Here is a 26461-nt window from a genome sequence, read left to right as displayed (position 1 = left end):
GCTAAGACCGATGTGGAAGAGCGTACTGCCTATGTTTTCTTCTAGAAGTTTCATAGTTTCAGGTCTTACATTCAAGTCTTTAATCCATTTGGAGTTAATTTTTGTGCATGGTGTAAGGTAAGGGTCTACTTTCATTTTTTTGCATGTGGCTATCCAGTTTTCCCAACACCATTTGTTGAAGAGACTTTCTTTTCCCCATTGTATGTTCTTGGTTCCTTTGTCAAAGATTAGCTGTCCATAGATGTGTGGGTTGCCCATATTTTAAATAATCATTTAATCTGCCTTCTGTTTATTCAATGAATTTTTCACTAGAAGTTAGTGATGACTATTTTTAAAAGTCTAGATTTTCTAAATCTGAGCTCACTTTCTAAAGTCAACAATTGGAATAGAACGTTGAATAACTGGCATGTATTCGTACTCATCTGATAATAGAACATAAACAAGGGCAGTAACTTATACCTCTAACCAGAAGTAAATTAACATATCTAGAAACTGAAAGAGGTTGAGACTATTTATACTATAAACACAAGCACTTTCACAAAGAGTTACCGGGTAAACCAATAAGAATAGCCTGTAATCATCCATGGATTTCTCTTCATAACTCCCCAAAAGGAGGAGAATTGAATGTTAAGAATTATAGTTAATGCAAAGCAAAAGACTGCATTCAGACACATTTTTCAATGCCAGATATTTGCCATAGGAATTCAGAAATGGTAATTTGCCTTTCATCTTCATTTACTCTAAGGATTCTTTTGGGGGTAATGTTCTATCTGGTACTTTATTAAATATGGAATGCTTTAACGCAAATGCAGAAAGCATAAGCTATTAAACCTGAGAATATCTACTCTATATGTAACTTCCCTCAGATTGAATTTGAAACAAAAGGCAATTAATGATTAGTTGTAGCTCTCTTTCTAAAAAACCACATTGGTAGAACTTTATAGAACTACTTTTATCATTTCTTTGTTACCGTGTCCAGATTAACATGTGTGATAATCAATGCAAATAAACCCTTATAAATAATCCACTGATCACCTTCCTCTTCCCTGCATTCCCTGGACTGCCTCACTCTGAAGTCCAGGGAACACAGACGCAACTGGTGTTATAATTGCACCAAACTAAAAATAAAACGAATTGAGACTTTAGAAAGAGACTGGTATAATTTTTCCAGACAAGGTAAAAAAAAATTTTCAAGTAAACAACATAATTAGTGTTGTTTATTATTAAACAACTTATTAAAATTTCAACTTATTAAAATTTTAACCTCTCATGGGGTTAAAACCCCATCTGATCTCATCATGATCACTGGTTATATTTTTAAACTACAGCAGAATTATTACTTGGAATAGCTTTCTTTAATGTCAAAAATGCTTTCTTGCTATCATGACATACACTATGTTTCTGCCAAGAGTGAGTCTATCAGCATTTCCTTTAAATTACTTAAATTCTTCACATACTAATTGCATTACTAAAGCTAGTGTAGAGCATCTAAAAATTGTCTCAAATTAATAACATTAGTAAAAGCAGCTTGTCAATATACTAAATAATTAGTGAGAATCCTCAGTACCCACAAGACCTAATTTTAAGTGCCTTATGCTAGATTAAGCTCAATTGAGAATGTAAAGTTTGATAGTATGAATAAATTATCAGCAGGTTCATCTAGGGACTGCTTTAAAATCCAACTTCACGTTTTGTTAAATTTAGAAATATATGTTTCCAGTAAACGTCTAGCACTCATATCATAGAATATATTTCAAATTCTGTGAAGAATTCTTTTGGACATTCCTAAGGGAACCTGAAGTGAAAGTTCATGTCGTTAAAAAGTCAATCCTTATAATCAACAGCACAACAGACCTAGTATCTTCCATGCATACCTGGATACCTTAGCCCCTCCACATATCTTGCATTTTCACCTATCCTCCTTCCACGACTCCTTATCAGAACTCACATGTAGGAATTACTCTTCTAGTTTCAAGAAATGCAAAGGGAAGGGGGAGACGTGTCTTCCATTTTTTCATATTTTCCGAAGAAATACACGTAACCCCCTCATAGTGAAGACCCTGTCATCTAAATAAGGGCAGGCACATTCACCTCCCGAGACCCTAACTCATCACCTTTACTGCTTCCTCCCAGCGCACTGGTAGACAACCTGATGAAAGACTTACAAAGTCTCCAAATTTTCTACTTCCCTTACACTAGATCACACGTTCCTAGTGGGGATGAAAATTGGTTCTTGGGGGGGGCGAAAAAAAAAATCTTACTCATTTTATGTATAAAGCACAGATATATATACAGTACAGAAACAGATAAACAGGATACCTGTGATGTTAAAATTTCACAGGTGGGCACATTTAGGGGAAAAAATATGTAAAATGGCTCCTTCAGAGGACAATAATGACAAAAAGGTGACAAAAAGGTTGAGAAACACTTCCCCAGATGAGAACTGCCCAGCCAGTATACCTCGAATGGTTACAGGTGTGTCAAGATACTGCTCTTCTAAGCTCCGCAGGGGCGGGCGAGCCCTGAGGCAGCTGCAGCCCCCAGGCCTCCTTCTTCACCATAGAGTGCCACCCAAATATTATAATGTTCTATGTGTGCCATGACATGAAGCAGGTTGGGAAACACTGCCCTAGGGAACTGAATCTATCTACTTTCTTGGGACAATTGAGGCTGTCATTGTAAGTAAGGCCCTTCATCTTAGCCTCTATCCCCTACCCCATCTCTCTCTATATCCACCTATCTCTCTTGAGAACTCCTTTTCTGACCACATCAAACTAAGGGGTATCTTTTCTTTCTAAGGCTGGTTTGTAGTCCACCATTTCATGGACTTGCTCCCTGTTATTCACATCTCTCATGCATCCTCAATCTTTCCTTCTCTATTACTCCTTGCCTCCTTGCCAATAAATATATGTACATCTCTCCTATCTTGGAAAAAAGTTCCTCATGTGGACTTCTAAGTGTTATCCTAATTCTATTCTTTTCACTGTCAATCATTCAATAAGAAATCTAAAAGTGCTGCTTCCAAGATTTTTATTGTTTTGTACTCAATATTTAACAGATACAAAAATAATATTTATAAAACATATATAAGCTATAAAAAATCATACTACAAAAAACACCCGTGTACCCACCACCCAGTTTAAGAAAAGGAATACAGTGTAACTTTTACATTTGAAGTATCCTATGTGCCCCTCCCCAATTTCATACCCTTCCTCCCCAGAGTAACTATCCTTAATTGTGTTTTTCATTGTCTTGCTTTTCTCTAGGCTATTATGGCATACATGTGTATTCCTAAACATTCTGAACTTTATATAAATGGAATAATTTATCATATAAGTTCCTGAGATTCATCTTTGTTGAGATGTAATTCATTCATTTTTATTGTTAATAATATTCTCTTGTAAGACTATACTTTCATTTATTTCACCATTACTTCTACTCACCAAAAACTGAACTCTCAAATGACTTCCTAATCACTGAACAACTGGTCCCTCTGAATCATTTTCCTGGGCTACACTAACTTAGTTTACCCCTCTTCTAACCAATCAGTCTCTAGCCCAACTCTTTCTTCCTCTGCCCACAAAATATTCACTCCTTGGATCTCTAACCTCTTTTAATATCTAAAGAGCTACTATCTAAATATTCACTCCTATCTAAAGAGCTTGTAGAACACAACAACAAGGGGAAAATGCTGAGAAACCCATTTCTCTAGCTACACACAGGAGAATTAATAAGAAAAGCAATAAATGTTGCCATCATTGCTAATTATTTCTACAAACAGGAGGAACCATTTTTATATTTTTGCCATTTTTAATGTACCTCACCAGTTCCCACTAAAGTTTATGAAATGTTTTGGTTATGATCTTAGTTATGTTATTTAACAAGATCATTTCTTCAAATTCAGTGACATACAGTTTGCAGCAAAACTAAGCATGTGCCTTAACTCATGCATTTATTCCTCCAACAATTACCAAATCTTAACATGCTAGCCACTATTCAGAGTCATAAGAAAAGGAAATGATCATACAAAGTAAATATGTACTACAATAAAAGTGCTAAAAGTGTGCTGGGGAAGCATAGAAAAGAGAGCAACTAACTCTGCCTAAGTATCTACTTTGCAAAAGAGGTGGCATTTTAATTAGGTCTAGATGAATGAGCAGAACTTGGTAAGAAAGGGGAGTATAAGAGAGGGAACAGTAGGTACAAAGGAATGGTGTAGAGAAACAACATGATCTATTTGAGAAAGCATCAAAAATTTAACAAGACAAGAATTTTAAGACTTGGTGGAGTCGTGGTGAAATGAGACTGGAGAGGGATATTTTAGGGATAGATTGGGCTTAGTAGGTTACACTAAATAATTCGTACTTTATCCTCCAGGAAACTTAACTGTGATCTTTAAGCAAGCAAGGGACAAGATCCCTTTTGTTTATTAGGAAGATAACTCGAACAGCAATACCAAGGATAGACAGGTTAAACTGAGTGAGAGAAGAGGCAGGGAGGCAGTTTATGCAGATGTACCCAAGTAAGAAAATGAACAAAAACAGGGATAATGGAGACAAAGGGTTGAGACTAATTCAGAAGGTGTTTCAAGAGCAGATAAAAATAGAGAATATAAGAGACAGGGAGTATGTGACTTTGGAATGTCTTGTTTGGGATACTAGGTAGATAATAATAATACCACTAACTGTTAGGAAACCCAGAGGGAAGAGCAGGTTTGGGGGAAATTATTGAGTTCAATTTGGAGCTTTGGGTCTTTCATGTGGAAATATCCAGTTTAAAGTATGGATCCAGTCAAGACTAAGGATAAAGAGTTGAAGTCATATGACTAAGACAAGTGGTTCTCAAATTTTTGCATGTATCAGAATCAAATGCTGGGTTCTACTTTAGAGTTTCTGATTTGGGAGGTCTGGGTTGAGGCTTAAGAATCTGCATTTCTAACAAGATCCTAGGTGACACTGCTGGTCTGGGGACCACACTTTGAAAACCTCTGGACTAGATAATATCACTCACAAAGAAAGTGAAGTGTGAGAACAGATGATCAAGAACAGAGTGAAGAATACAAACACGTAAGAGGCAGGTAGAAAGGAGAAGTCAGTGAAGGAAAATGAAAAGAATTTTCAGAGAATTGGGAGAGTTGCAAAAAGGGCATATTAAATAGTATCAAACAGTTGAATAGAATGAAGACTGAAAATAAGTAATTGGATAAAGTAATTAGGAGGTCACTGGAGAGCTTGGTAAAAGCAGTTACGTGGAGTGAGAGGGAGGGAAAATATTGTAATAAACTTCAAAGTACAGACTACACTTTGAAAAGTTTGGTTATAAAGAATAGAAAAGAGAAAACAGAAGCTTGAGAAGGCAGAACACCATGGGAAAGGTGATTTAGGATGAAAGAGTTGAGTACATTTGCAAGCGAAAGGGAAAAGATGGAAGAGAGGCAGACATAGAAGATACAGGAAAAATTAAATTAATTGATGCAGTAAGGATCCCACTGGAGTTGTAATGGAATGGCATCCAGAGCACAGGTGGGTTAGCTGCTCTTGGACAAGAGTCAGTTCTTCTTTTGAGATAGGAATGGAAGAAGTTAGGAATAGACATTGTTAGAGGTAAGAACAGAGGTGAAGGGAAAGGAAAGAGAAGTATGCTGGGAGAGACCATGCCTAGAATCTCTTTTCTCTACAGACCTGCCCTACAAGAAACATTAAAGGAACTCCTTCAGGCAGAAGGAACATAATACCAGATAGAGATCTGGATCTACACAAAGGAAAGAAGAGTGTTGTAAAATATATGGGAAAATGGAAAAGATATCATTTCTCATTTTTAATCTCTTCAAAAAATAATTGACTGTTTAAAGCAAAAAATAATAACAATGCATTATAGGGTTTATAACAAAGAAAAATGTATGACAAAAAGAGCACATAAGAAAGAGTGAAAATCCAAATATACAGACGTAAGGTTCTTATCCTATATGTCAAGTGGTATATTACCATTTGAAAGTACAAGTGATAAAGATATATATTATAAGCCCTAGATTAGTAGTTCTCAAAGTGTGGTCTGGGGTCTGAAGGAAGGTTAAATCCAGAAATTCTAACCCCTAGCTAACAGAAGTCCCAGGAGGAGAGATTCACAGTATATATTAGCATGATAAAGACTTTAAGAAATCTTGTAATAAAGAAATCTACTAAACCTAATGTTCCCCAAACTTAATTGACCACAAAACTCACTTTTCAAGTTATACTTATTAACATCTCAAAGAACTAGTGTTACTATGAAATATATTTCGGAAAATACTACTAGTTCTATACTAATAGTGTTAAAAGATATCCTAAGCACAATATCAACACAGACATGTCTTACTTTAAATAAAGCGTATATTCTTGTGTCTAATAAAATAGATAAATTAGTAGTTTATTTTAAGAGAAAAAACTCACAGACTTTGGAATCAAGCAGACCGGGGTTTAAATCCTGACTCACCACTTACTGGATACAAGACCTTGGACAAATTACTTTCTTATTGTGAGGATTAAATGATATAACAAGCATAAAAGACTTATAAATTATCTGACACATAGTAGGTACTCACTAAATAGCAAATGATGATGATGATAATCATCATCTTCATAATAGTGAACAGAGGTCCTTTAGAGCACATCCTCTAGCACATTTAAAATGAAATTCAATTCTCAAAAGTTTCACCTTTTTTGAGGAACACGGAGGGAATCTTCTCTACCAATGTTTTTAAAGAGTGGAATTTAACATAAGATGAGCTCATTGTGATACCCAACTAACAGGTTTACTAGCTGGAATACAAAAAAGATTTTACTACCATGCAATGCCAAGACACAGACTTCTAAGGAGAGCATGCTTCAGCGAAGCTCTATAACTGTTTCTTACGTAAGGTGAAATAACAGAAATACTCATTAAAACCTTACTAATAATGGGGTCATTGTAATTTAAGTTAAATTTCTCACTGAAATGTTGGGCAATATAGCTCTAATAGTCATTACTGGATAATATTTATGCTAGTAAATTCATCAACTAATATTCACTGAAGAGGATTTGAACAGGTGGAAGGAAAGCAAGAGTCATTCCAGGCAGTGAAAATTAGAAGATCTTTGTATGGCCAGAATACAAGTGTCTAGTTAGATTGATAAAGGAAAAAGTTGTACCCATCCAACAGCATAAAGAAAGCCTTGAAAGCTAGGCAGAAGAATTCAAACTTGATTTGATAGGCAGGAGGAAACCACTCTTAAGTCATCATCTTAAGACACAGTGATATAATAAAAACAAATTTTAAGGAAGACTAGTCTGTTAGTGACATATAATTTGCATTGAATAAGGAGTGAGTCAGGAAGGCTACTTTATTACCTGAATGTTGGCTGGAGTGAGACATTAGCAGACTACAATGGTGAGACATGCTTGTTACACAAATAAATGAACTAGCAAATTATGTTCAAGGGCGAATAGGCAAGGTTTGGTCATTGTCCATTCAAAGAGGATGAAGGGCCAGGTTGAATCAGATGGTTCCTTGATTTTAATGGGGAGAATAGTGGCACCAGGAAAACTGGGAGGGAGAGTCTATAGGGGAAATTTGTTCATGGGCATTCCAAAGGTACACAAAAATTAAAATGTTCAGTAGAAATTTTACATATAAAATTATATTTTAGAGAACTTGCCTTCGTATAACATATTTTTTATACATAAATATTCAAAAGTAATTTTATTAAATGTGTAGCATATCCTGCGACATGTTTTTCCCCAGGTTGAATTACTTTTTAAATTATATTGGCTTAGGCTATCCTAAAATCCAATTTAATGACAGCCAGCCCAAAAGCCAGTAGGACTGGATTAAAATTATCTTATTAAATGAAATTCATACAGAAATCTCTGTGAACTTAAGTATTATAATTTCCATTGTATAGATAAGAAAAAATATAAGGCAGATTTTAAAGGGATCAGCAGAGGAGTGATAAATTTTAATGAGCCGAATTGACTCAAGCAATGCTTAAACCTAGCTAACTCTAATTTATCCATGAAAATTGACAGGAGCAGCAACAAAACAACATAAAATAGCAGATAAACCCAAAGTATCCAGAACTGAAATATCGTATTTCGTCACATTAACCTTAAAAATAGGGTATGTCTGACTCTCAAACTAATATCTAGCAATAAGAGTAAGAAACAGTTCTTTTCAAAAATATGTTCTGAACCCTGATTCCTATTAGTACCTAAGAGTATACAAAGATTTGATATCATTACGAAACAGTATATCACTCTTACCGTTAATAACTGGTGTGTAAACGACAATCCCAACCAAGTTTGGATCAGATACAGTTGTGTCCAGAATAAGGCCCCCAATGCTGAAAGATACAAAATCATATAATTTTGGGAAGAGAAAAGGAAATGTATCAGTTTGAAGCTGTTCTTTACATACAAACAACCCCTACTTTCAAAAATAAAATAATTAGACATAAAAAAATAGAATAAAAAGAAAAAATAATCAAAATAAAAATCAATGTCAACAGCAAAATGTTGAAAGTAAAACATGGCATAAGCTGTAGCTTCACATTTCAGGACTCTCTTTCTGATCTCCAAGATACGTTACTTGTAAAAAAGAATACTTTAAGTGCATTAAAATGTCTGGAAGGACATATAAGAAATTATTAACAATATCTCCACAGGGTGAGACTGATAGGAGACTAAGAATGGTCATTTTATAACCTTCTGTACTTATTAATTTTCTAAGACCATGTGCATTTATTGCTCTTATAATTTAAAAAATAATTTTAAGGTGCCGATGGGTGGCGTAGTGGTTATGTTCGTGTGCTTCGCTGCGGCAGCTCGGGGGTCATGGGTTTGGATCCTGGGCAAGGATCTACACACTAGTCATCAAGCCATGCTGTGGCGGCGTCCCACATACAAAGTGGAGGAAGATGGGCACAGATGTTAGCTCAGGGCGAATATTCCTCAGCAAAAAGAGGAAGATTGCCAACAGATGTTAGCTCAGGGCTAATCTTCCTCACCAAAATAATAATAATAATAATAAAAATAATTTTTAAAAGGGTATCTTTTCATATTTGAAGTAAACAAAATTAAAGGGATGATTTTTATTGTGTTATAACTAGATATAGTTAGGGTGTGTCTTATCACTGGTAAAGTAAAATAATGAGTTGTAGCCATACAAAGAGATGATCTTGAGAACAGAGGTCTGGAAAAATGACATACAGTTATATAGTGGGAAGCCATACACTCTCAATGTCTCAAAGGAGCTTGGAGATTCTTTTTTAAGTTTCCAAGACCATTATCAATCAGTTAACTTCAGTCTCTTGATCTACGTACTATAAAACATTGCCAGTCCTGGGGCCAGCCTGGTGGCGCAGCGGTTAGGTGCGCGCGCTCTGCTTCGGTGGCCTAGGGTTCACAGGTTCGGATCCCAGGCGCGCACAGACGCACTGCTTATTAAGCCATGCTGTGGCAGCATCCCATATTAAGTAGAGGAAGATGGGCACGGATGTTAGCCCAGGGCCAATCTTCCTCAAGAAAAAAAAAGGGGAGGGTTGGCATCGGATGTTAGCTCAGGGCTAGTCCTCCTCACAAAAACAAAACAAAACAAAACATTGCCAGTCCCAATATTCCATGGGATCCTGTTGCCTGAATCTTCCAGGAAAAAGTAATCTACAGTACAGAAAAACGAACCACATGCTGTTACAGGATGGGTTTCCTCACTCCTGTGTTGTCTTCTTTTTTGATTTATTCCCACATTTTGATAGACCATACCTTCTATCAGCTTTTATACCAAAGGGTACATGGGAAGTATATTTTTTGAGATCCTGCACGTCTGAAAACTTCTTGAGTCTACCTTACATTTGATTGATACTGTGACCACATTTTATGTTCAAAATAAATTTTCCTCAGATTTTCAAGGAATCACTTTTGGTGTTGCTACTGGACGTCATTCTGATTCCCAATCCTTTATATGTAACTCATCTTTTCTCTCTGGAAGCATTTGGGATGTATGATAACGTGCTATGATTTGGGTCTCTCCTACTCTTAATTCATTGTGCTGGGTACTCAGTGGGCCCTTTCAGTCTGGAAGCCTATGTTCTTCAGTTCTGGGGAATTTTCTTGTATTATTTCTTTGATAATTTTCTCTCCTTACTGTTTGCCCCTGGTTGTCCACCTCTTTGCTCTCTGTTCTACTTTCCAGGATAGTTCCTCAACCTTGTCTTCTAACTTTTGTACTGAAGTTTTTGTTTCTGCTATTTATATATTTTTAAATTCCCAAGAGCTCTTCCTGTTTTTCAAATCCTCCTTTTTGGAGCATTCAGTTCTTACATTGTGGATGCCATAGCTTCTCTTATTTCTCTGAGGAAACCAATGACAGCTTTTTGAGGTTTTTCAACTCTCCCTGCACTTTCTTTGAGTATCATTTTTTTGGTCTCTTTTTCACGTTAGAAGCCTTAATCAAACACCTGGCAATCCTTTACTGTCTGCTCCTCTTTAAGGGGCAAAGCAAAGCACACTTGAAGCTCTCTGTGTCCACAGGCAGAGCTTGCTAGCAGCTGGGCCTCACTGAGGAAAGGTCAGGTGGGCATACAGCGCTTTCACTAAAGGAGCCACAGGAGTCAGTGTCTGCAGGTTTTTCCTTTGTGCTGATGAGTTTCCCCAGAAACAAATTATCTAATTTTTTGCCTGGAGGTATAAGCCTGACGGCCAGCATTCCATGAGCAAAGAAAAGGAAGTGTGATGGGGTTTTCACTGTTCAGCACGTAGACTTTCACTTAATCCTCCTGTTTTTCATACAGTGCTTAATCCACATCCTCACTGGTGCAGATGTTTCTGAATCCAGAGCCTCTGATTTAACCTCTCCAGAGTTAATCTTGTCTTCTGCTAGGGTGGGAGAGGCAGTCACCAGGGTGGTTAAGCTGGAGAAGGGCTTCTAGGATCTAATTGCTTCTTAAAAGACTTTCAACCAATCTTCTTCACTCTAGCTTTCAGAAGTACTTAGTGCCTCTAATTCCTCCACCTTTCTGGATTTCCAGGCTCATATCAGCTTGCTTCTTATGGGTGTCCCCTGGCCCTGCAGGGGGTTGTTTTAGCTTTTTTCATTCTGCTAGTTCAATTAACAACCATCCATCTGATTCCTATCTTACTAACTTTGTTGAATCTCTCACCTGCTGTACTCTCTGCTTCCCTTCTTTGTAGGTTTATAGCTTTTGAATTTTTTTACTGTTATTTTAGCAGTTTTAGGAAGGAAGAAAATAAACGTGTCAATTTACCATGTTTAACAGGAAATCATACTCTTTCCTAGCTTGTTCTTTTCACGAAATGTATAATGAACATCTTTCCATGTCAATAGAAATGTTACAATGTTTTCCTTAACGGCTGACTAATATTCCATTTTGTGTTGTTGTTGCTAGTGCCCTCGAGTGGATTCCAATTGCTAGCGCCCTTGTGTACAGCAGAGCTGAACCCTGCCCCATTTTTTTGCGCCATCCTCTCACCTTCCAGTGCTATATCAGACAGTGCTCCACTGCTATTAACCGGTTTTTCATGGCCGGTTTTTCAGAAGTGGGTGGCCAGGTCCTTCTTCCTAGTCTGTAGGCTCAGCTGAAACCTGTCCACTATGGGTGACCCTGCTGGTATTTGAAAACCGGTGGCATAGTCTTCAGCATCACAGCAGGACGCAGCTGCCACAGTATGACAACAAAAAGATAGGTGGTGTAGGTCCCTGACCAGGAAATGAACCTGGGCCACAGTGGTAAGAGCACCAAATCTTAACCACTAGACCACCATCCATTTTGTGACTATACCACAATTTATTTGATCAATACCTGATTGCTAGATCTCTAAGGTATTCTCTCTCTCTTTTTATTATCAAAAATTACACTGTGGGGCCAGCCTGGTGGCACAGCAGTTAAGTGCGCGCACTCTGCTTCGGCGGCCCAGGGTTTGCAGGTTCAGATCCCAGGCAGGGACCGACGCACTGCTCGTCAAGCCATGCTGTGGCAGTGTCCCATATAAAGTAGAAGAAGATGGGCACGGATGTTAGCCCAGGGCCAATCTTCCTCAGCAAAAAAGAGGAGGATTGGCATCAGATGTTAGCTCAGGGCTAGTCTTTCTCACAAAAAAATTCCACTGTGATGAGGATCCTTGCAACTAAATCTTTTGCATATATCCTTAAGTCCTGTCAGAGTTCTAGAAGTGGAAGTAGTCAAATGGTAAGTAAATTTCTAAGTCTTTCTGATACTTATGTGAACAACTTACTATTAAAAATAAGTAATGTCCTTGTCAGGTTAAAACACACAAACATACAAGACAAATACTGCTGAATTTTATTCATCAGTCTGGTAAGGATTTGGTTGGAGAAAAGTTTGAACTGGTAACTAAATGAGGTTCTGTACATCTACTGATTTCAAGAACTCCTGTCACTTATATCCCTTATTACATGGGATAATAAAGAACTAGCTATATAAAATGATTGATAAAAGAAATAAAAACAGGATATTATTTGTTTTAATGTACATATAGATACATGCATATAGAACACACACAAACACACATTTTAATACTAACCTACTTATAACCATAGCTGTTATGACAGGCTCCCAGCCTGAGTGGAGAACTGTCCTCGTGGCTGGATGTTTGGCAGCTACTATAATCCAGATAGGAGTTAGAGCCAAGAAAAAGACACCAACTAATGGAGAAATGTAGTAATAGGTCTCTAAAATTAAAAAAGAGACAACATTTCAATCTCTCTCTTTTCCATGTAGCAATGTAAATATTAGAAATAAAAGTTTACCAACATATTAACATGCTATATATTTTCTATAAATTTCAAATTTAAAACTGTAAAGTAAAAATATTAAATAATACAGGTGAAAACTAATACATTAATTCAACAAACACTTATTGAAATAGCTATGTGACTTAGATAGGAATAGCATTGATAATAAGAACCAGAACAACAACGTAAAAAAAGCTAACATTTGGCTCCTATTCTTTACCAAGGATTGTGCTAAATGCTTTATATTCATCATTTCATTTAACTGTCCTCACAAGTATGAAGCAGATACTGTCATTTCTATTTTATGGAGAAACTGAGTCTTTCTATTTTATGGAGAAACTGAGTCATAGGAGCTTAAGAACGCAGCTAAGAAACAGCAAGAGTTGGGGGAAAACGACATCTGTCTGACACTGGAGTTAGTGCTCTTAACTCTATAAAGTCCAATAGGACGTTGTTTTTACCCACAAGGATCTTATAGTACAAACACTCCATGGAATACTGACCAATCAATTGATAATACATATCCCCCCATCCTGAGTAGAGTTCCAGCTCCAAAAAAAAATTGAAAGACTAGGTTTAACTTTATTAAACAGATTTCTTCACTGCAGAACTACTTGGAAGCTTTAATATGCTAAGATAGAATATAGTACACCGTATTAACCATAGTTTGGCCAGTATACCAAGTTACACATCTGGGTGTTACAACTTACCTTGGACAAGAAATTTAACTTCTATAAACTTTAATTTCCTTATCTTTAAAATGGTAATAATAGTACTACCTATTTCACGGGGTTATTGTGAGTCTTAAGAGAATTAAGACATGTAAGTTAACTAGAATAGTGCCCAGGCACATAGCTAACATTTATTGAACACTTACTATCATCATAATCATTGCCATATGATTAACATCTTGGTATTTGGGACACACTGAGGTAACAGATTGCCAGGACTTTGTTATACCTTTCTATGATAGATTGTCTTACTTGATCACAATTTTTCATTCTCTCCCCATTCTTGTTCTGCTTTCCTATAGAGAGAGTATACTTGTCTGTCTTATTGACTTTGTATAATTTTATTTATTTTTTTCCCCCAAAGCCCCAGTAGATAATTGTATGTCATAGCTGCACATCCTTCCAGTTGCTGTATGTGGGACGCGGCCTCAGCATGGCCGGAGAAGCGGTGCATCGGTGCGCGCCCAGGATCCGAACCCGGGCCGCCAGTAGCGGAGTGCGTGCACCCAACCACTAAGCCACGGGGCCGGCCCAATGTCTTATTGACTTTGGACTTGACTATTTGTCTTGCTTTGTAGACATGATGTATGCCACCTCTGAACAAAATTTTAAGTGCTTTCAGAAATGACTAGAAGATTTTACATATACATATAGATGTATAGACAGACAGATGGATAGCTATCAACTGTTTTCAGACACTAGACAACAGGCATTGCAAGACTGTGATCACTGAGAGAAGGGAAAGAAATGAGATAAACCCTACAATAGCCTCAGCTTTCTGACTAAAGGCACAGTCCAGACCACAGGTCAGGAAGAGAGTGAGCCTGAGGCAGCAGGAATTTACAGGGTAGCATATGGAAAAGAGGAAGGTATCTGAGAAAGAGCTTGAGATCTGAATACCAAGTCATATGGTGAACTCCACAAGGCTAGCCAAGAGTAATTGGGGATTTGTAAACCGAAAAATTTCCAGAGTTTACAAAGGGCTGAAAGTCATTCAAGATTTAATCCCCTAGAGAGGAGAGGCCTCTGAACACTGAGAACATTAAGTAAAGACCTGAGAAGGGTCACGTCCTAGTAGTAAAGCTAGCCCTAGTGTAATGTCTGCTCTAATCTGCCCCAATAAAGCTTAAAAGCAAGTTGAAGGCTCAAGCTAATCCACAATTAACTGCCTACAAGAACACAGTCCAACACTTCATAAAGAAAAACAAAACAGTCAAGCACTTAACAACATTATATTCATAATGTCGAGCGTCCAACCAAAAATTATTTTTCTGAGTTTGGAATAATACTTGGTCACATTTACAAACTTAAATACCCTGAGACACTCCATTTACTTTAGACATTTTACCTGTTTCATAAAAGTTTCCAAGTACTTAATCTTTATAAAAATAATAAATTAAATGCACAAATACAGTGAGTCTTAAGTTTTCATAAATATTCATATAATGTATACAAATTTGTTAAGATTTCTATTTAACAATCATAAGAATAAGTCAATTACTTAATTATAAATTTAAAAATGGAATTAGAAGACATGTTACTCTAATGGTCTAAGTAACAAGTAAATAAAAGAAATATGCACTGCCTTGTTAGCATAAAACCATTAATACCATGAGTTTGATTCCCAAATATTTTTATACTTAATTCTAAATATCCCTAGGGTTAAAAGTTGCCTAGCCCTTCTTGAAACAGTTACGTCATCCCAAGAGATTTTTAGTAATATCATTTTAGCTGATCAAGGTTTTATTATTAACAGAGATTTTAGCCAGGACATTTCTAGATTCTTCTCAATGACTCTAATACTTATTTTATATGGTAGGGACTTCATAACTTAAAGACAGAGTTGATTTCACAACTCTATAGCCTACAGTCTTAGACTTAAGTTAAATGTTACTAAATCTTCCTGACATCGCACAAAATTCTTCAACCTTTACTCATCCTCTTATCTTTGATGGAATTTTGTATTTCCTCATCTTCTTAAGATATTTAAAGATCTTCTTACCTATGACTAAAGATGTTTGAACTAGATAGAAACTCAAATTTTTTCCTATCAGGTAGGAACAATTACTACAGATACTAAAATAATACCCAAACAAATTTTATTCTCATGACTCTATCTGGATTTGCCATCACATCTTCAAAATGATTATACTAACAAAATTCACTTAAATATTTTCTTCCATTTAAAGGTATATGACTAATGCTACATATAATGCCATTTTCTCCATGATTTTTTTAAAAATGAAAAAACCTTTATTGAGTGGATTCCCAGTTCTTTTTGTTAAACCATTAGATAATGATAAATAACATCCCAATTATGAAGCATTCTTACCTCCTAAAACAACTAAAGTTGCCAACAATTTCTTTATAGGATCAAACAGAAAACTAAAAGCATTAAAATCCACTAAACACAAATGAAAAGAACTATGCTGCTAAGTCAAATCATCTTAGTATTTCATTTTCAGGTCAAGAAAGGAGCACCACGCCAGGCTTTTAAGTTATTCTCAGCATTCAATCTCTGGAAGGACACCTGAAGTTGAAAAAAACACCCACCATCCCAACCCCAGAATCACTGCCTTGAATCTTCAAAGAAGAGGAAAAATTTCTCAGGAAAGAAACTAAAAACAATGAGTTGGCAGTTTCTCAAAAAGTTAAACAGAGTTATCATATGACCCAGCTATTCTACTCCAAGACAATTGAAAACATATGTTTACCCAAAAACTTGTACAAGAATGTTCATAGCAGCATTATTCATAATAGCCAAAAAGTGGAAGCAACCCAAATGTCCATCAAGTGGTGAATGGATTAAAAAAATGTGGTATATCCATACAATGGAGTATTATTCAGTACTGAATATTTAAGTACTGATTCATGCTACAACACAGAGGAACCTTGAAAAAATACTAACTGAAAGAAGCCAGACATAAAAGGTCACTGATTGTATGATTCCATTTTTTGAAATATCTAGAATAGGCAAATCCACAGAGACAGAAAATAGATTAGTGGTTGCCAAGGGCTGGGGGAAGGGGGGAATGGGGAGTGACTACTAAAGGTCTCTTTTTGGTGTGATAAAAATGTTCTAGAATTAGATAATAGGTTACAAAATATTATGAATGTCCTAAAAACCACGGGATTGTATACATTTAAAAGGTGAATTTTACGGTATGCAAATTACATCTCAATTTTTAAAAATTCCAACAATAACAAAAAAGGAGGGGAGATTATATTTTTCAAAAATGTCAATGTCATAAAAGAAAAAGAACATATATACATACATAGAGAAAAGGAGAGTATAAAAGATAAAGCAAATAGGTAAAATGTTAACGTTAGGTGAATCTGGATACAGGGTATACAGGTATTTTTTGGTACTATTTTTATTTTTGCAGCTATCCTATAAATTTAAAATTATCTCCAAATAAAAAAATTTTAAACATAAAAAATGTCAGAAAACCATGATAAAATACAACTTTCTAAAATGATTTACTATAAATGTGTTCTATTTCAATTTCCTGTCAAATCTAACATGCCCATTCCCACCAAATTAAACCATATATATGATTGTATACAACCCCCCTACTTTTCCCCGGCTAACTCCCAATCCAATTCTGATAGCTAGGGGAAAGTGACCAGTACAGAAAAAGGAGAGATGCTAAAACATTCCTCTTTTTTAAGATATATTGCTGTTTTATAGATGTCATAAAATTAAAGAATTACTTTTAGAAAACCACTAATGACACAATCAGCAAGAGAAAATGGTCAATTAAAAGCCAACCACGAACTTCTGCATTAATATCAAAACCTAAAATAACGTCTTCCTTCTAAATGAAATATGCTTAAATGATCCTATTCAAAATAATATTTTGTATTAATTTCCGGGTATATCATAACGGGTATTGCAATAGTCTGAATAATGGCCCTCAGAGACAACCACATCTTAATCCCTAGAACCTGTGAATGTTACCTTACACCGCAAAATAAGCTTTGCAGATGTGATAAAGTCAAGGATTTCGAAATGGGGAGATTATCCTGGATTATTTGGGTGAGCCCTAAATGTAATCACAGGCGTACTTATAGGCGGGAGGTAGAGGGAGATTTGATTACAGGAGAGAAAGAAATGTGACCACAGAACCAGAGACTGAGTAATGTGGCTATAAGCCAAGAAATGCTGGCAGCCACCTGAAGATGGAAGAGGCAAGGAATGGATTTTCCCCTGAAACCTCCAGAAGGAACCAGCTCTGCCGACACCTTGATTTTAGTCCTGTCTGACTCATTTCAGACTTCTGGCCTCCAGAACTGTAAGAAAATTAATTTGTGCTGTTTTAAGCCACAAAGTTTGTGATCATTTATTATAGCAGCAATAGGACATGAACACAGGTGTACAGACAAAACGTTGTGGAATCTTAAGCCTAACAAGTGCCTGTCTATTTTAGTACTGATCCCATGATACAGGTAAACTATAGAAAAGTAAGGATTCACACAGCTAAAATGGTTCAAATTGCTACGATTCCACTTAACTGCCAAACATAAATGCCATCTTTTTGATTCACAGCTTTCACCTTTCATTAGATTGTTGGTGCCATTTTGCAACTACTGTTATATAATTTCATCAATAGCAGTCATTATTCTCACCCTAAATTCTTCTGAAATATGTAGCTGCTATGAGTGACATTTTTATATATTAGCTGTTTCTGTGTGAACAACAAAGGAATGGGCATTGGAAGTTGTAAACAATTTTTTAAATGCTCTTTATGGTTACATCAGAATTTTCTCACTAAATTGACCTTCTAGGAATCACTCTAAATTAAGATGGTACAATGCTGAAAATCTCTGAAGAAGAAGAGTGACATGCAAGATGAATTTAGATTCTACTCACATCAAGGCAGTGAGATTCTAGAATGTCCTGTGAATAACCAGGTGACATCCCTGATAGTCCTTCATAGGACTGAAGCAACCTGAGGCTGATAATTATTGCTCTTACAGCTTCAACTAAGCCATCTTTAAAAAATTAGCCTTGAAGAAGGAGAAATCAATCAACATTTTGCTTCTCAGATCTTGCGCAAAAAGAGAAAAGCTGATAATTTTTCAAATCAATAAACATCATGCACATACAAAAATTATACAGCCATGTAGTTATAAATAATTGGAAAAGTTCTAGAAATTATTCAAACAAGAAGGACAAGGACAACAATCCTTGTGTTCAGGTATTTCAGTTACTGGCCAACTTCAGATCCTTTGAATAGTTTTAAAGACTATTATGTGTTTAAAGACTACTACGTGAATGAATAAATGCCTTTATATTTTCTCTCCAAGTCATACCAAAGCGTGTTATGGTCCAGGGCTTAGATTACTCTCTAAACGAACTTTCTATTTCCTCTTCTATTTCCACTTGAAATAGATCTTTTCTAGCCATATGTTGGCATTTTGATGTTTCTATAGTGATACTAATCTCTAAGGCAAGGCAAGATACTATTCTGTATTTCCCTAATACTGTGTCCTCATTGAAAGGATCTTTTTTTGCTGTTGTTACAATCTATTATGTTATTGGACCAGATACTATGGCAAATCATTCAGAGGGACATCGATCTTCTATTTTCCATGTGTATACCACTTCCTGAATAACTTCTACTCACATTAATTGGACAGCTTTCAAAAGGAATAAAGCATTTGGTGAAGTGCTATTTATTTAACATCCGCTATGTATATGGCACTACGAGGTGCTACAAAAAGAAATAAATAATAAATAAAATGAAAACAGTTTTGTCCTCATGAAGCTTATACGCTCATAAAGGAAGGTATTACATTTATACAAAAAGTTATAATGACCAGCTAAATGTAAAGAATGTCATAAGAGAAATGTCGATAAAGTGCTATAGGAATTCAGAAAGGAAAAAGACCACCTAAGATTAGGGAAATCTATGAATTTAGCATTGAAAATTGAGGATTCTGACTGGCCTTCATGGAAGGGAGAGGAATGATATAAGAAAGAAAAGAGAAAAACCAGGCTGAAACTTTAAAACCTAAACCTAAACTTTAAAAACCTAAACACTAGGCTGAAACTTTAACTTTGTTCACTAATCAATAAAGACTTAGGGTGACTACAAAAAATAAAGTCAACAGGAGTAAAGCTCTGGGTTTGTTTGTTTTGTCCTTTTTTGGAGAACTGGAGGGGTGAGAAGGGGGAAAATTCCATATTTACTTCAGATATCAGAAATCAGCAAATTTTATCAGGATCTTTCAAAAGAAAGGTAACACACTGAATGATTGTAGAGTGAGCCTTAGCACCTGCATCAGAGCTAACAGGACATGAGGGGAGCTGTTCAGTCACTTCCGAATAGTATCCAAAATTCTAAGTGAGGAGTTAAGTGAGCCTTTTCTCAATGTCCAGTTCTTTGAGAGCCATATAACACATGGCCTCTATTTATAACCAAAGCCTACAGCTACCATGAAATCCCCTTTTTATCTCTAAAGACTGCTAAGTGTTTCCAATATAGTTCAGGAACTAAACTTTCCAAGAACTAGGCATCTCAGCATGATGAATGGGGTCTTAGAATTTAATGTGCCTGTTCCTAATCTTTGTATTCACAATACCACTAGTACTAGGCTTACAACTGCTGATCTTATGAGGCCCCCTAGTGTTCACAATGCACACACTTTATAATCTGAACACTGACATTTCAGAAAAACCTTTAACTGTCAAATCAACTAGGGAATCATTCCATAGCCCATTAAAGAAAATCATTTTAGGGAAATAAATGATACAGATGAAATGTAAAAGATCCTATTTTAATTAATTCATCTTGAATTACTTTAAGCCAACTTTCAGAAGGCCTAGAAAAGCCTAAGCAATATTTAATAATAAAATTATTTCTCAAAATTATGGTCTGTGATGGTATCATTTCATTTCACTTTTTTATTTCCTGATCCAGCTAAACTACTAACGTATCATATAAAGCACTCAAAATAACACTCAAAAGCTTTAGACAACAACACATGATTAAGCCTTTCATAAGAAGTTTATCACTTGTGTGATTTTAAAAAATAAAATTTAGGGGCTGGCCCTGTAGCTTAGCAGTTAAGTGCGTGCGCTCCGCTACTGGCGGCCTGGGGTTCGGATCCCGGGCACACACCGACGCACCGCTTGTCCAGCCATGCTGAGGCCGCGTCCCACATACAGCAACTAGAAGGATGTGCAACTATGACATACAACTATCTACTGGGGCTTTGGGGGAAAAAAAAAAGGAGGATTGGCAATAGATGTTAGCTCAGAGCTGGTCTTCCTCAGCAAAAAGAGGAGGATTAGCATGGATGTTAGCTCAGGGCTGATCTCCCTCACAGAAAAAAATAAATAAATAAAAATAAAATAAAATTTAAAAAGTCAGCAAACATTTTTCCTAAAAGTTGATTTATCTTCTAGAATCTCATAATACTCTCAGTCTGTATCATTATAATAGTCATATTTATTATGATAACATTCTTCAATGGCATTCTCTTTCTTACTTTCCTACTACTGTGGCTTCAACTGAGGAGACACCCTGGTATTTAGCAAGCAGCTGAGAAATTTGTTACAAATGACTTCAAGGTAATTTAAGTACCCAAGTCTGCAAATATATACCTTTCTTTTTTATGTATGTGAGGGAACCCATCCCAGAACGACTATCAACCCTCCACGCCCATCCCCACTGCTACCCTCAATGTTCCTGGTCAGACCTATAGAATTTCTGTCCTCTCAATAATATTAGGAAGAAATCCTTCACCCTCTTCTACCCCTCCCTTCCTCTCTCTTACCTCCTCCTCAAAGTGGGAGACACTTATCTAAGTGGTAAGACTAGGGAAAGGGGCACTACGCAGGCCTAATTCATCCCCTCACTGACTTCCTCTTTCAGGATCCAGCCTATTAATGACAGTCTCCCTTCCTCAACATAGTTAGCAGCCTGTTCCTGAGGGGTGAGGCCTACAAGTGGTCCAGCTGTCTGCCTGTGAGTGGGTGAATGAGTTTAATGGACTAGGAAGGAAATATTAAGTCACATTCTCTAATATTAGCTGTAAGCTAACATTTCAATCCCTGACTTCAGCATCAATTTCTAAATTGTATAATAATTTAGAGGAGAAAAGTATGACCAATCATCACCCCAACAAGGTAAATTAGAGCCGATTATTCCTTTAATAACATAACTCTCATTTTCTGTGCTTTCTTGCCTGGGAGAGAAAGGAATTGAGCATTACCCTGAATATACTTGAAGAAATATCATTCCTTGTATATTCCACAACAATGACAAAAACTTAAGACCCACAGGAACAAGATCTTACATTTAGGCCACTGATCCTTTATTATCTTCTACCTTACGTCAAGTGGACACATCTTATCTTCTAAATGAGAAGAATTTTCCTTGAACATATATATCGCCTTATTGAATATTATTTTTATGCCACTCATTAAATAAAATTTGCAGTAATTTTAGATACTAAATGAAGCTTCCTTGATATCTCCAAAAGTAGTAGAAATGACTGTCTGTTAGGTTAAAGCCCTTACTTTAGTTCAAAAACATGTGTCTGAGACTCTTACTTCTTCAAACCAAATGTACTTTAGATTTATTTTAAAGTATACCATAAATCTGTATAGAATCCATGAAATATATGAGGATATGTGAATAAATGTTTGCTTCTGGCTTGGCTTATAAAATATCTTTTTTTCTTGTATTACTGTAGGTTTCCATTTTCTTGTAATTTTTTCAATTTGGCATCTTAAAAAATGAAACTACAACCAACTTTTAGCACTAAACTGATGCTCACAAATCATATTCATGTACATTGAAAGTAGTCCCAGAGTATAATCTGCATTAAAACAATTCACTAGATTTTATAAATTCTCTATCACTATTACCAAGAATCACATATACAAGATGACTCCAACTTCACACAGCATTCAGGCTTATTTTTATGATTTTTTTTTTCTTTTTGTTAATTGCCATGTTGGTTTCTGATGGAGAGAAAAATCACTAAACTTCAAGCACCACCATAACCTTATGTTCTGGGACTGTGGTACAACTCATGTATCAGAACACTGTAGGTTGACTCCTCGCTGGCTACACATTTAGAGGAAAGGGCAGAATACACAGACTATGACAGACCTGTGTTCAACCTTCCTACTAGTAGAGGGTAACATACATAACCTCTATGATCCTCAGTCTTCTCATCTGAAATTAGACATGATAATCCTTACCTTATAGAGTTTTAAACTCTACAAGAAGAGAAAAAATATGTGAGAAAAAAATATATAAGAACCACAACACACAGTAGGTGTACAACAAATGGCAGTATTGTTCTAATCAGTCTCAACCACAGTTCTAATACAGATGAAGGCCATCAAAGATTCATGGCATTGCTGCAACACTATTTATTTTAAAAGACTTTGTATAATACATTATATTTAGTTTCAAGTCAACTTACCAAGACAGGAGTACAAACCCTGACTTATCCAAGCTAATATGGCAAGAGTTATAAGGTCACCAAAACTAGCAGCAATGGGTGTAGCAACATTATCAGGATTTATACCAGTCTTCTTTGAACCAACGATAACCCCAACCATTATTATTCCTAGAAGAAAGAAAGCTCATTACTTTTATGCTATGATTTAAAGAAAATCAATCCCCTAAATACTGAAATATATAGGTTAGACAAACAGCATATTAGTTCCAGTTAGACTGCTTAGATAAGCTGACTTTAGCAAACAAAACATTTTACTTTAATGTTTTGGCAAAAATGCCTTTCAACAAATTCCAAGTGGGGATCATAGAAGATTTGAGTTCAATGTTGCATTTAAAGACCTGAAAAGCTACTTTAAAATAACATTAAAGCTAAAGTTTAAAATTTAGTAACATGTCTGTCTTAGACGTAATGTATTCGTGTGTATCAAACCCAAAGATTTTATTTTAACCCTCAAATAAAGTTATAGTCAATAAACCCATAAAAATGTCAAAGAAAGGTGAGTCATTTATATGCATAGCAACTGGGACGAAGACCAACACAGATTTGTTTACATAGTGGTAGTCAGAAATGCTTGCTTCATTTTATTATTTAAATGTGGTAGCCAAAAATGCTTGCTGCATTATTATTATTTAGAAGTATTAAGAGGAGGGAAGTAGTTAAATTTTGAACACTGGAGGCCAGAACACAAGAAGCAGTCTTTGTAAAGGATATTCTTTAAACCCAAAGTTTCTGTTTATGAACCTACAACTAGAGAACAGAAGATGAAAACGTGACTGTATTTGTACTTTTAAATCTTTATTTTGAATTTGAATCATAGAAATGGGATAAAAATGATAACATTTATATCTATATCCAATTGTATAGATTTTTTTCACGCCAATACATTCATTAAGAGAATGCAATGCAGAGAAAATTTAAGATTAGTTCATTTATGAGTTAACCATAAATCAATATGGAAGCCTAAATCTGACTATAGAAAAAAAAGTCTCACCACATTTTTAGACTGAAAATGACTCTAAATAATTTTATTCGAGTGTGTTCATTTTGTGGATAATAAAACTGAGGTCCTAGGAGTAGGGTTTAAATTCTTGCCTAAGGTCACATAGCTTGCAAGTAACTTTGGTCCACTGTTTTTTATACTACTCCATAAAGCCCATATTATTAAATATGGGCTTTTGTCTTCATTCAGTGTCTCACATCTTGTATTCTGGAGACTTTTTCAATCTATGAACTTACCTTTCCCATAATATCATTGTAAAAAGAAAAAAAAAGTAATAGCAGAAAAGTCTTTAAAATGTATTATACAATAATCAATCAAGATGTGATCAGATAGATAGAATTCTTTTTTCAAAATCAGCACATTGAAAGATCAATATGTAAAGTTCTCCTGACAGAATGCCATCTATATCTTTTCAGCTGAAAACAAATATTTTTGCCATCATGGATCAATAGAAAGAATTGGGAGTCAGGAAACAGGTTTTAATTCTGATTTTTCTGCAAACAAGCTGATGAAATTGGACAAGTCACCTGACCTGAGTCAGTTTTCTCACCTACGAAAGGTAGTTAACAGTATCTGCTCCACATATATAAAGGTCAAGCTATCATAAAATTAGAATACACATTATTCAAAGTAAGAAGCCCTAAACAAATTTTAAAAATCTGAATTTTATGGCTTTGAAAATCCTAAGCAATACAAATACTTGTTAGACTGAAAAATTTTAAACAATTCTTTATAAATGAAACAAAATTAGAAAGAGAACAGAGGCAAAGAGCCTAAAGAAATAGTGTTAATGCTTTAAGTTTTTTTTTTTTTCTTCACCAGAAATTAATTTCCCAATAGCTTAACTTCACTCTGCTTTGGCCAGTGTTAACTCCATTCAATTCTAGTAATTCTATATATAGAAAAGAAACTACCCCGATATAATTTAAGTACTAAAACAAAATGCTTGAATATTTTGGAAGTCAAGTCTTAATTTTAATAAGATTCTCTAAATTACCAGAACCTAGCCAAAAAAGTTAGCTTCATTGTATGATCACCTGACATGAGAATCTTCTATTTTTAACTTTGCTAGTGATAAAAGGGTAAGATCGCAACTATAGAATAAAAAGAACCAACTCTTTATGATTATGATTCCATAATAAGCTAGTTCTCTAGTGTGAAGTTCATATTAATAAATAAATATAAAAAATGATATCCCAACTGAAAAATTCTAATGCAGTTAATTTTTAAAACCTCCTGGCTTTTTAAAATTCTATAGCCAACAATATACTGTGTTAAGCGTATGGTTATATTTGTATAGCCACAGAAACAGTGGAGAAATTTTTTTGAAATCTGAAACTTTAAAAAATTTTAACAGAGGGACTGCTTTTGAACCTCAGAATTCCTGGAATACTTGTTACTCAAATGACAAGCCAGTAAATCCTCTGCATGATTTCCATAAAGGAGTTTCTCAATTAATTTAACTTACAGAAACAAATGAATATCTAGGCTATTTTCCTAATCTTGTTTGGGAACGGTACCAGGGTACCTAAGGCCAGAAGACAACCTCAGAAAGCTTGTTCTACACTAAGGTTTACATATAAATACATCTGAAATAAGATATTTTAAATGTTTGTAGATAACTTTTTTCTGTTGTTTTATAATGAACAAGTATCATTTAAATAAAACTAATCAATATGGCAAATAAATCATTTGAAAGTACAAGACTGTAGAGCAGACACTGATGAATTTGCTTACCCTGCAGAAGAGATGCGATGAAGGCAGTTGCTACACTGCTAGAGCACAGAAGTATGGAATGATCAAGATAGTATTTTCCCTCTGGAATCCAGCCCAAAATAATTGCTGCCACAGCTGCAAGAAAACCGACTACTGTCGCCTGAACCTAAAAAATTTTTTTAATAAAATCCAACTGAATTATTCATTTCAAGAACACATTTTTAAATTTGATTATGTAAATATGCATATAAGAAGTCAGAAGACAGTATTACATATGGTAATTGAGCTGCCTTACCTTTTGAAGAAGCTACTGTATTTTAGTTTTAATATTCTCTATGGCGATGGGTTTTCAAACTGCCCTGATCTGGTGGCAATAGGTACGGAATAGGGTCCAGGAATCTGTTTTTAACAAGCACCCCAAGTGACTCTGACACTGTAATCCACAGATCATCTAAGAAAACACCAACCTGAAGACTGAAAAGTACCCAATCCACACAACTGAAGTTTGACTCTAGAGGCAGTGTTGGCAAGAGACTAGATTTTATAACTGAGTGATAGGAGTTTGGCTCCTGGCTGTACCACTTAATCTTATGGCAAGTTATTTAAATGCAACAAGCATTTATTTAGAATCTACCATGTCCCAGGCGCTATGCTTGGTGCTGGGCTACAACAGTGGTGAAAACAGATTTATTCCCTGCTCTTGCAGAGCTCTTGGCTGGTGGGAGAGATAGACATTAAAAAATA

General features: G+C 35.6%; 1 protein-coding gene across 2 annotated transcripts in view; it reads right to left on the bottom strand.

Moving 5' to 3' along the window:
* Positions 1–26461, bottom strand: part of SLC41A2 (solute carrier family 41 member 2) — a 131862-nt gene that overhangs the window by 45745 nt on the left and 59656 nt on the right. For both annotated transcript variants that reach the window (XM_058568525.1, XM_058568526.1), the window contains exons 5-8: positions 25739–25883; positions 22963–23109; positions 12574–12721; positions 8278–8357 (exon numbers count right to left, since the gene is read on the bottom strand). In XM_058568525.1, the coding sequence (XP_058424508.1) occupies positions 8278–8357; positions 12574–12721; positions 22963–23109; positions 25739–25883 (520 nt within the window). The remainder of the gene's footprint in view (positions 1–8277; positions 8358–12573; positions 12722–22962; positions 23110–25738; positions 25884–26461) is intronic.

The sequence above is a fragment of the Diceros bicornis genome, chromosome 25, assembly GCF_020826845.1.
Source record: "Diceros bicornis minor isolate mBicDic1 chromosome 25, mDicBic1.mat.cur, whole genome shotgun sequence".
NCBI lineage: Eukaryota > Metazoa > Chordata > Mammalia > Perissodactyla > Rhinocerotidae > Diceros > Diceros bicornis.
The sequence above is the reverse complement of the archived record's forward strand: the minus strand, read 5'-3'. Positions and strand labels throughout refer to the sequence as shown.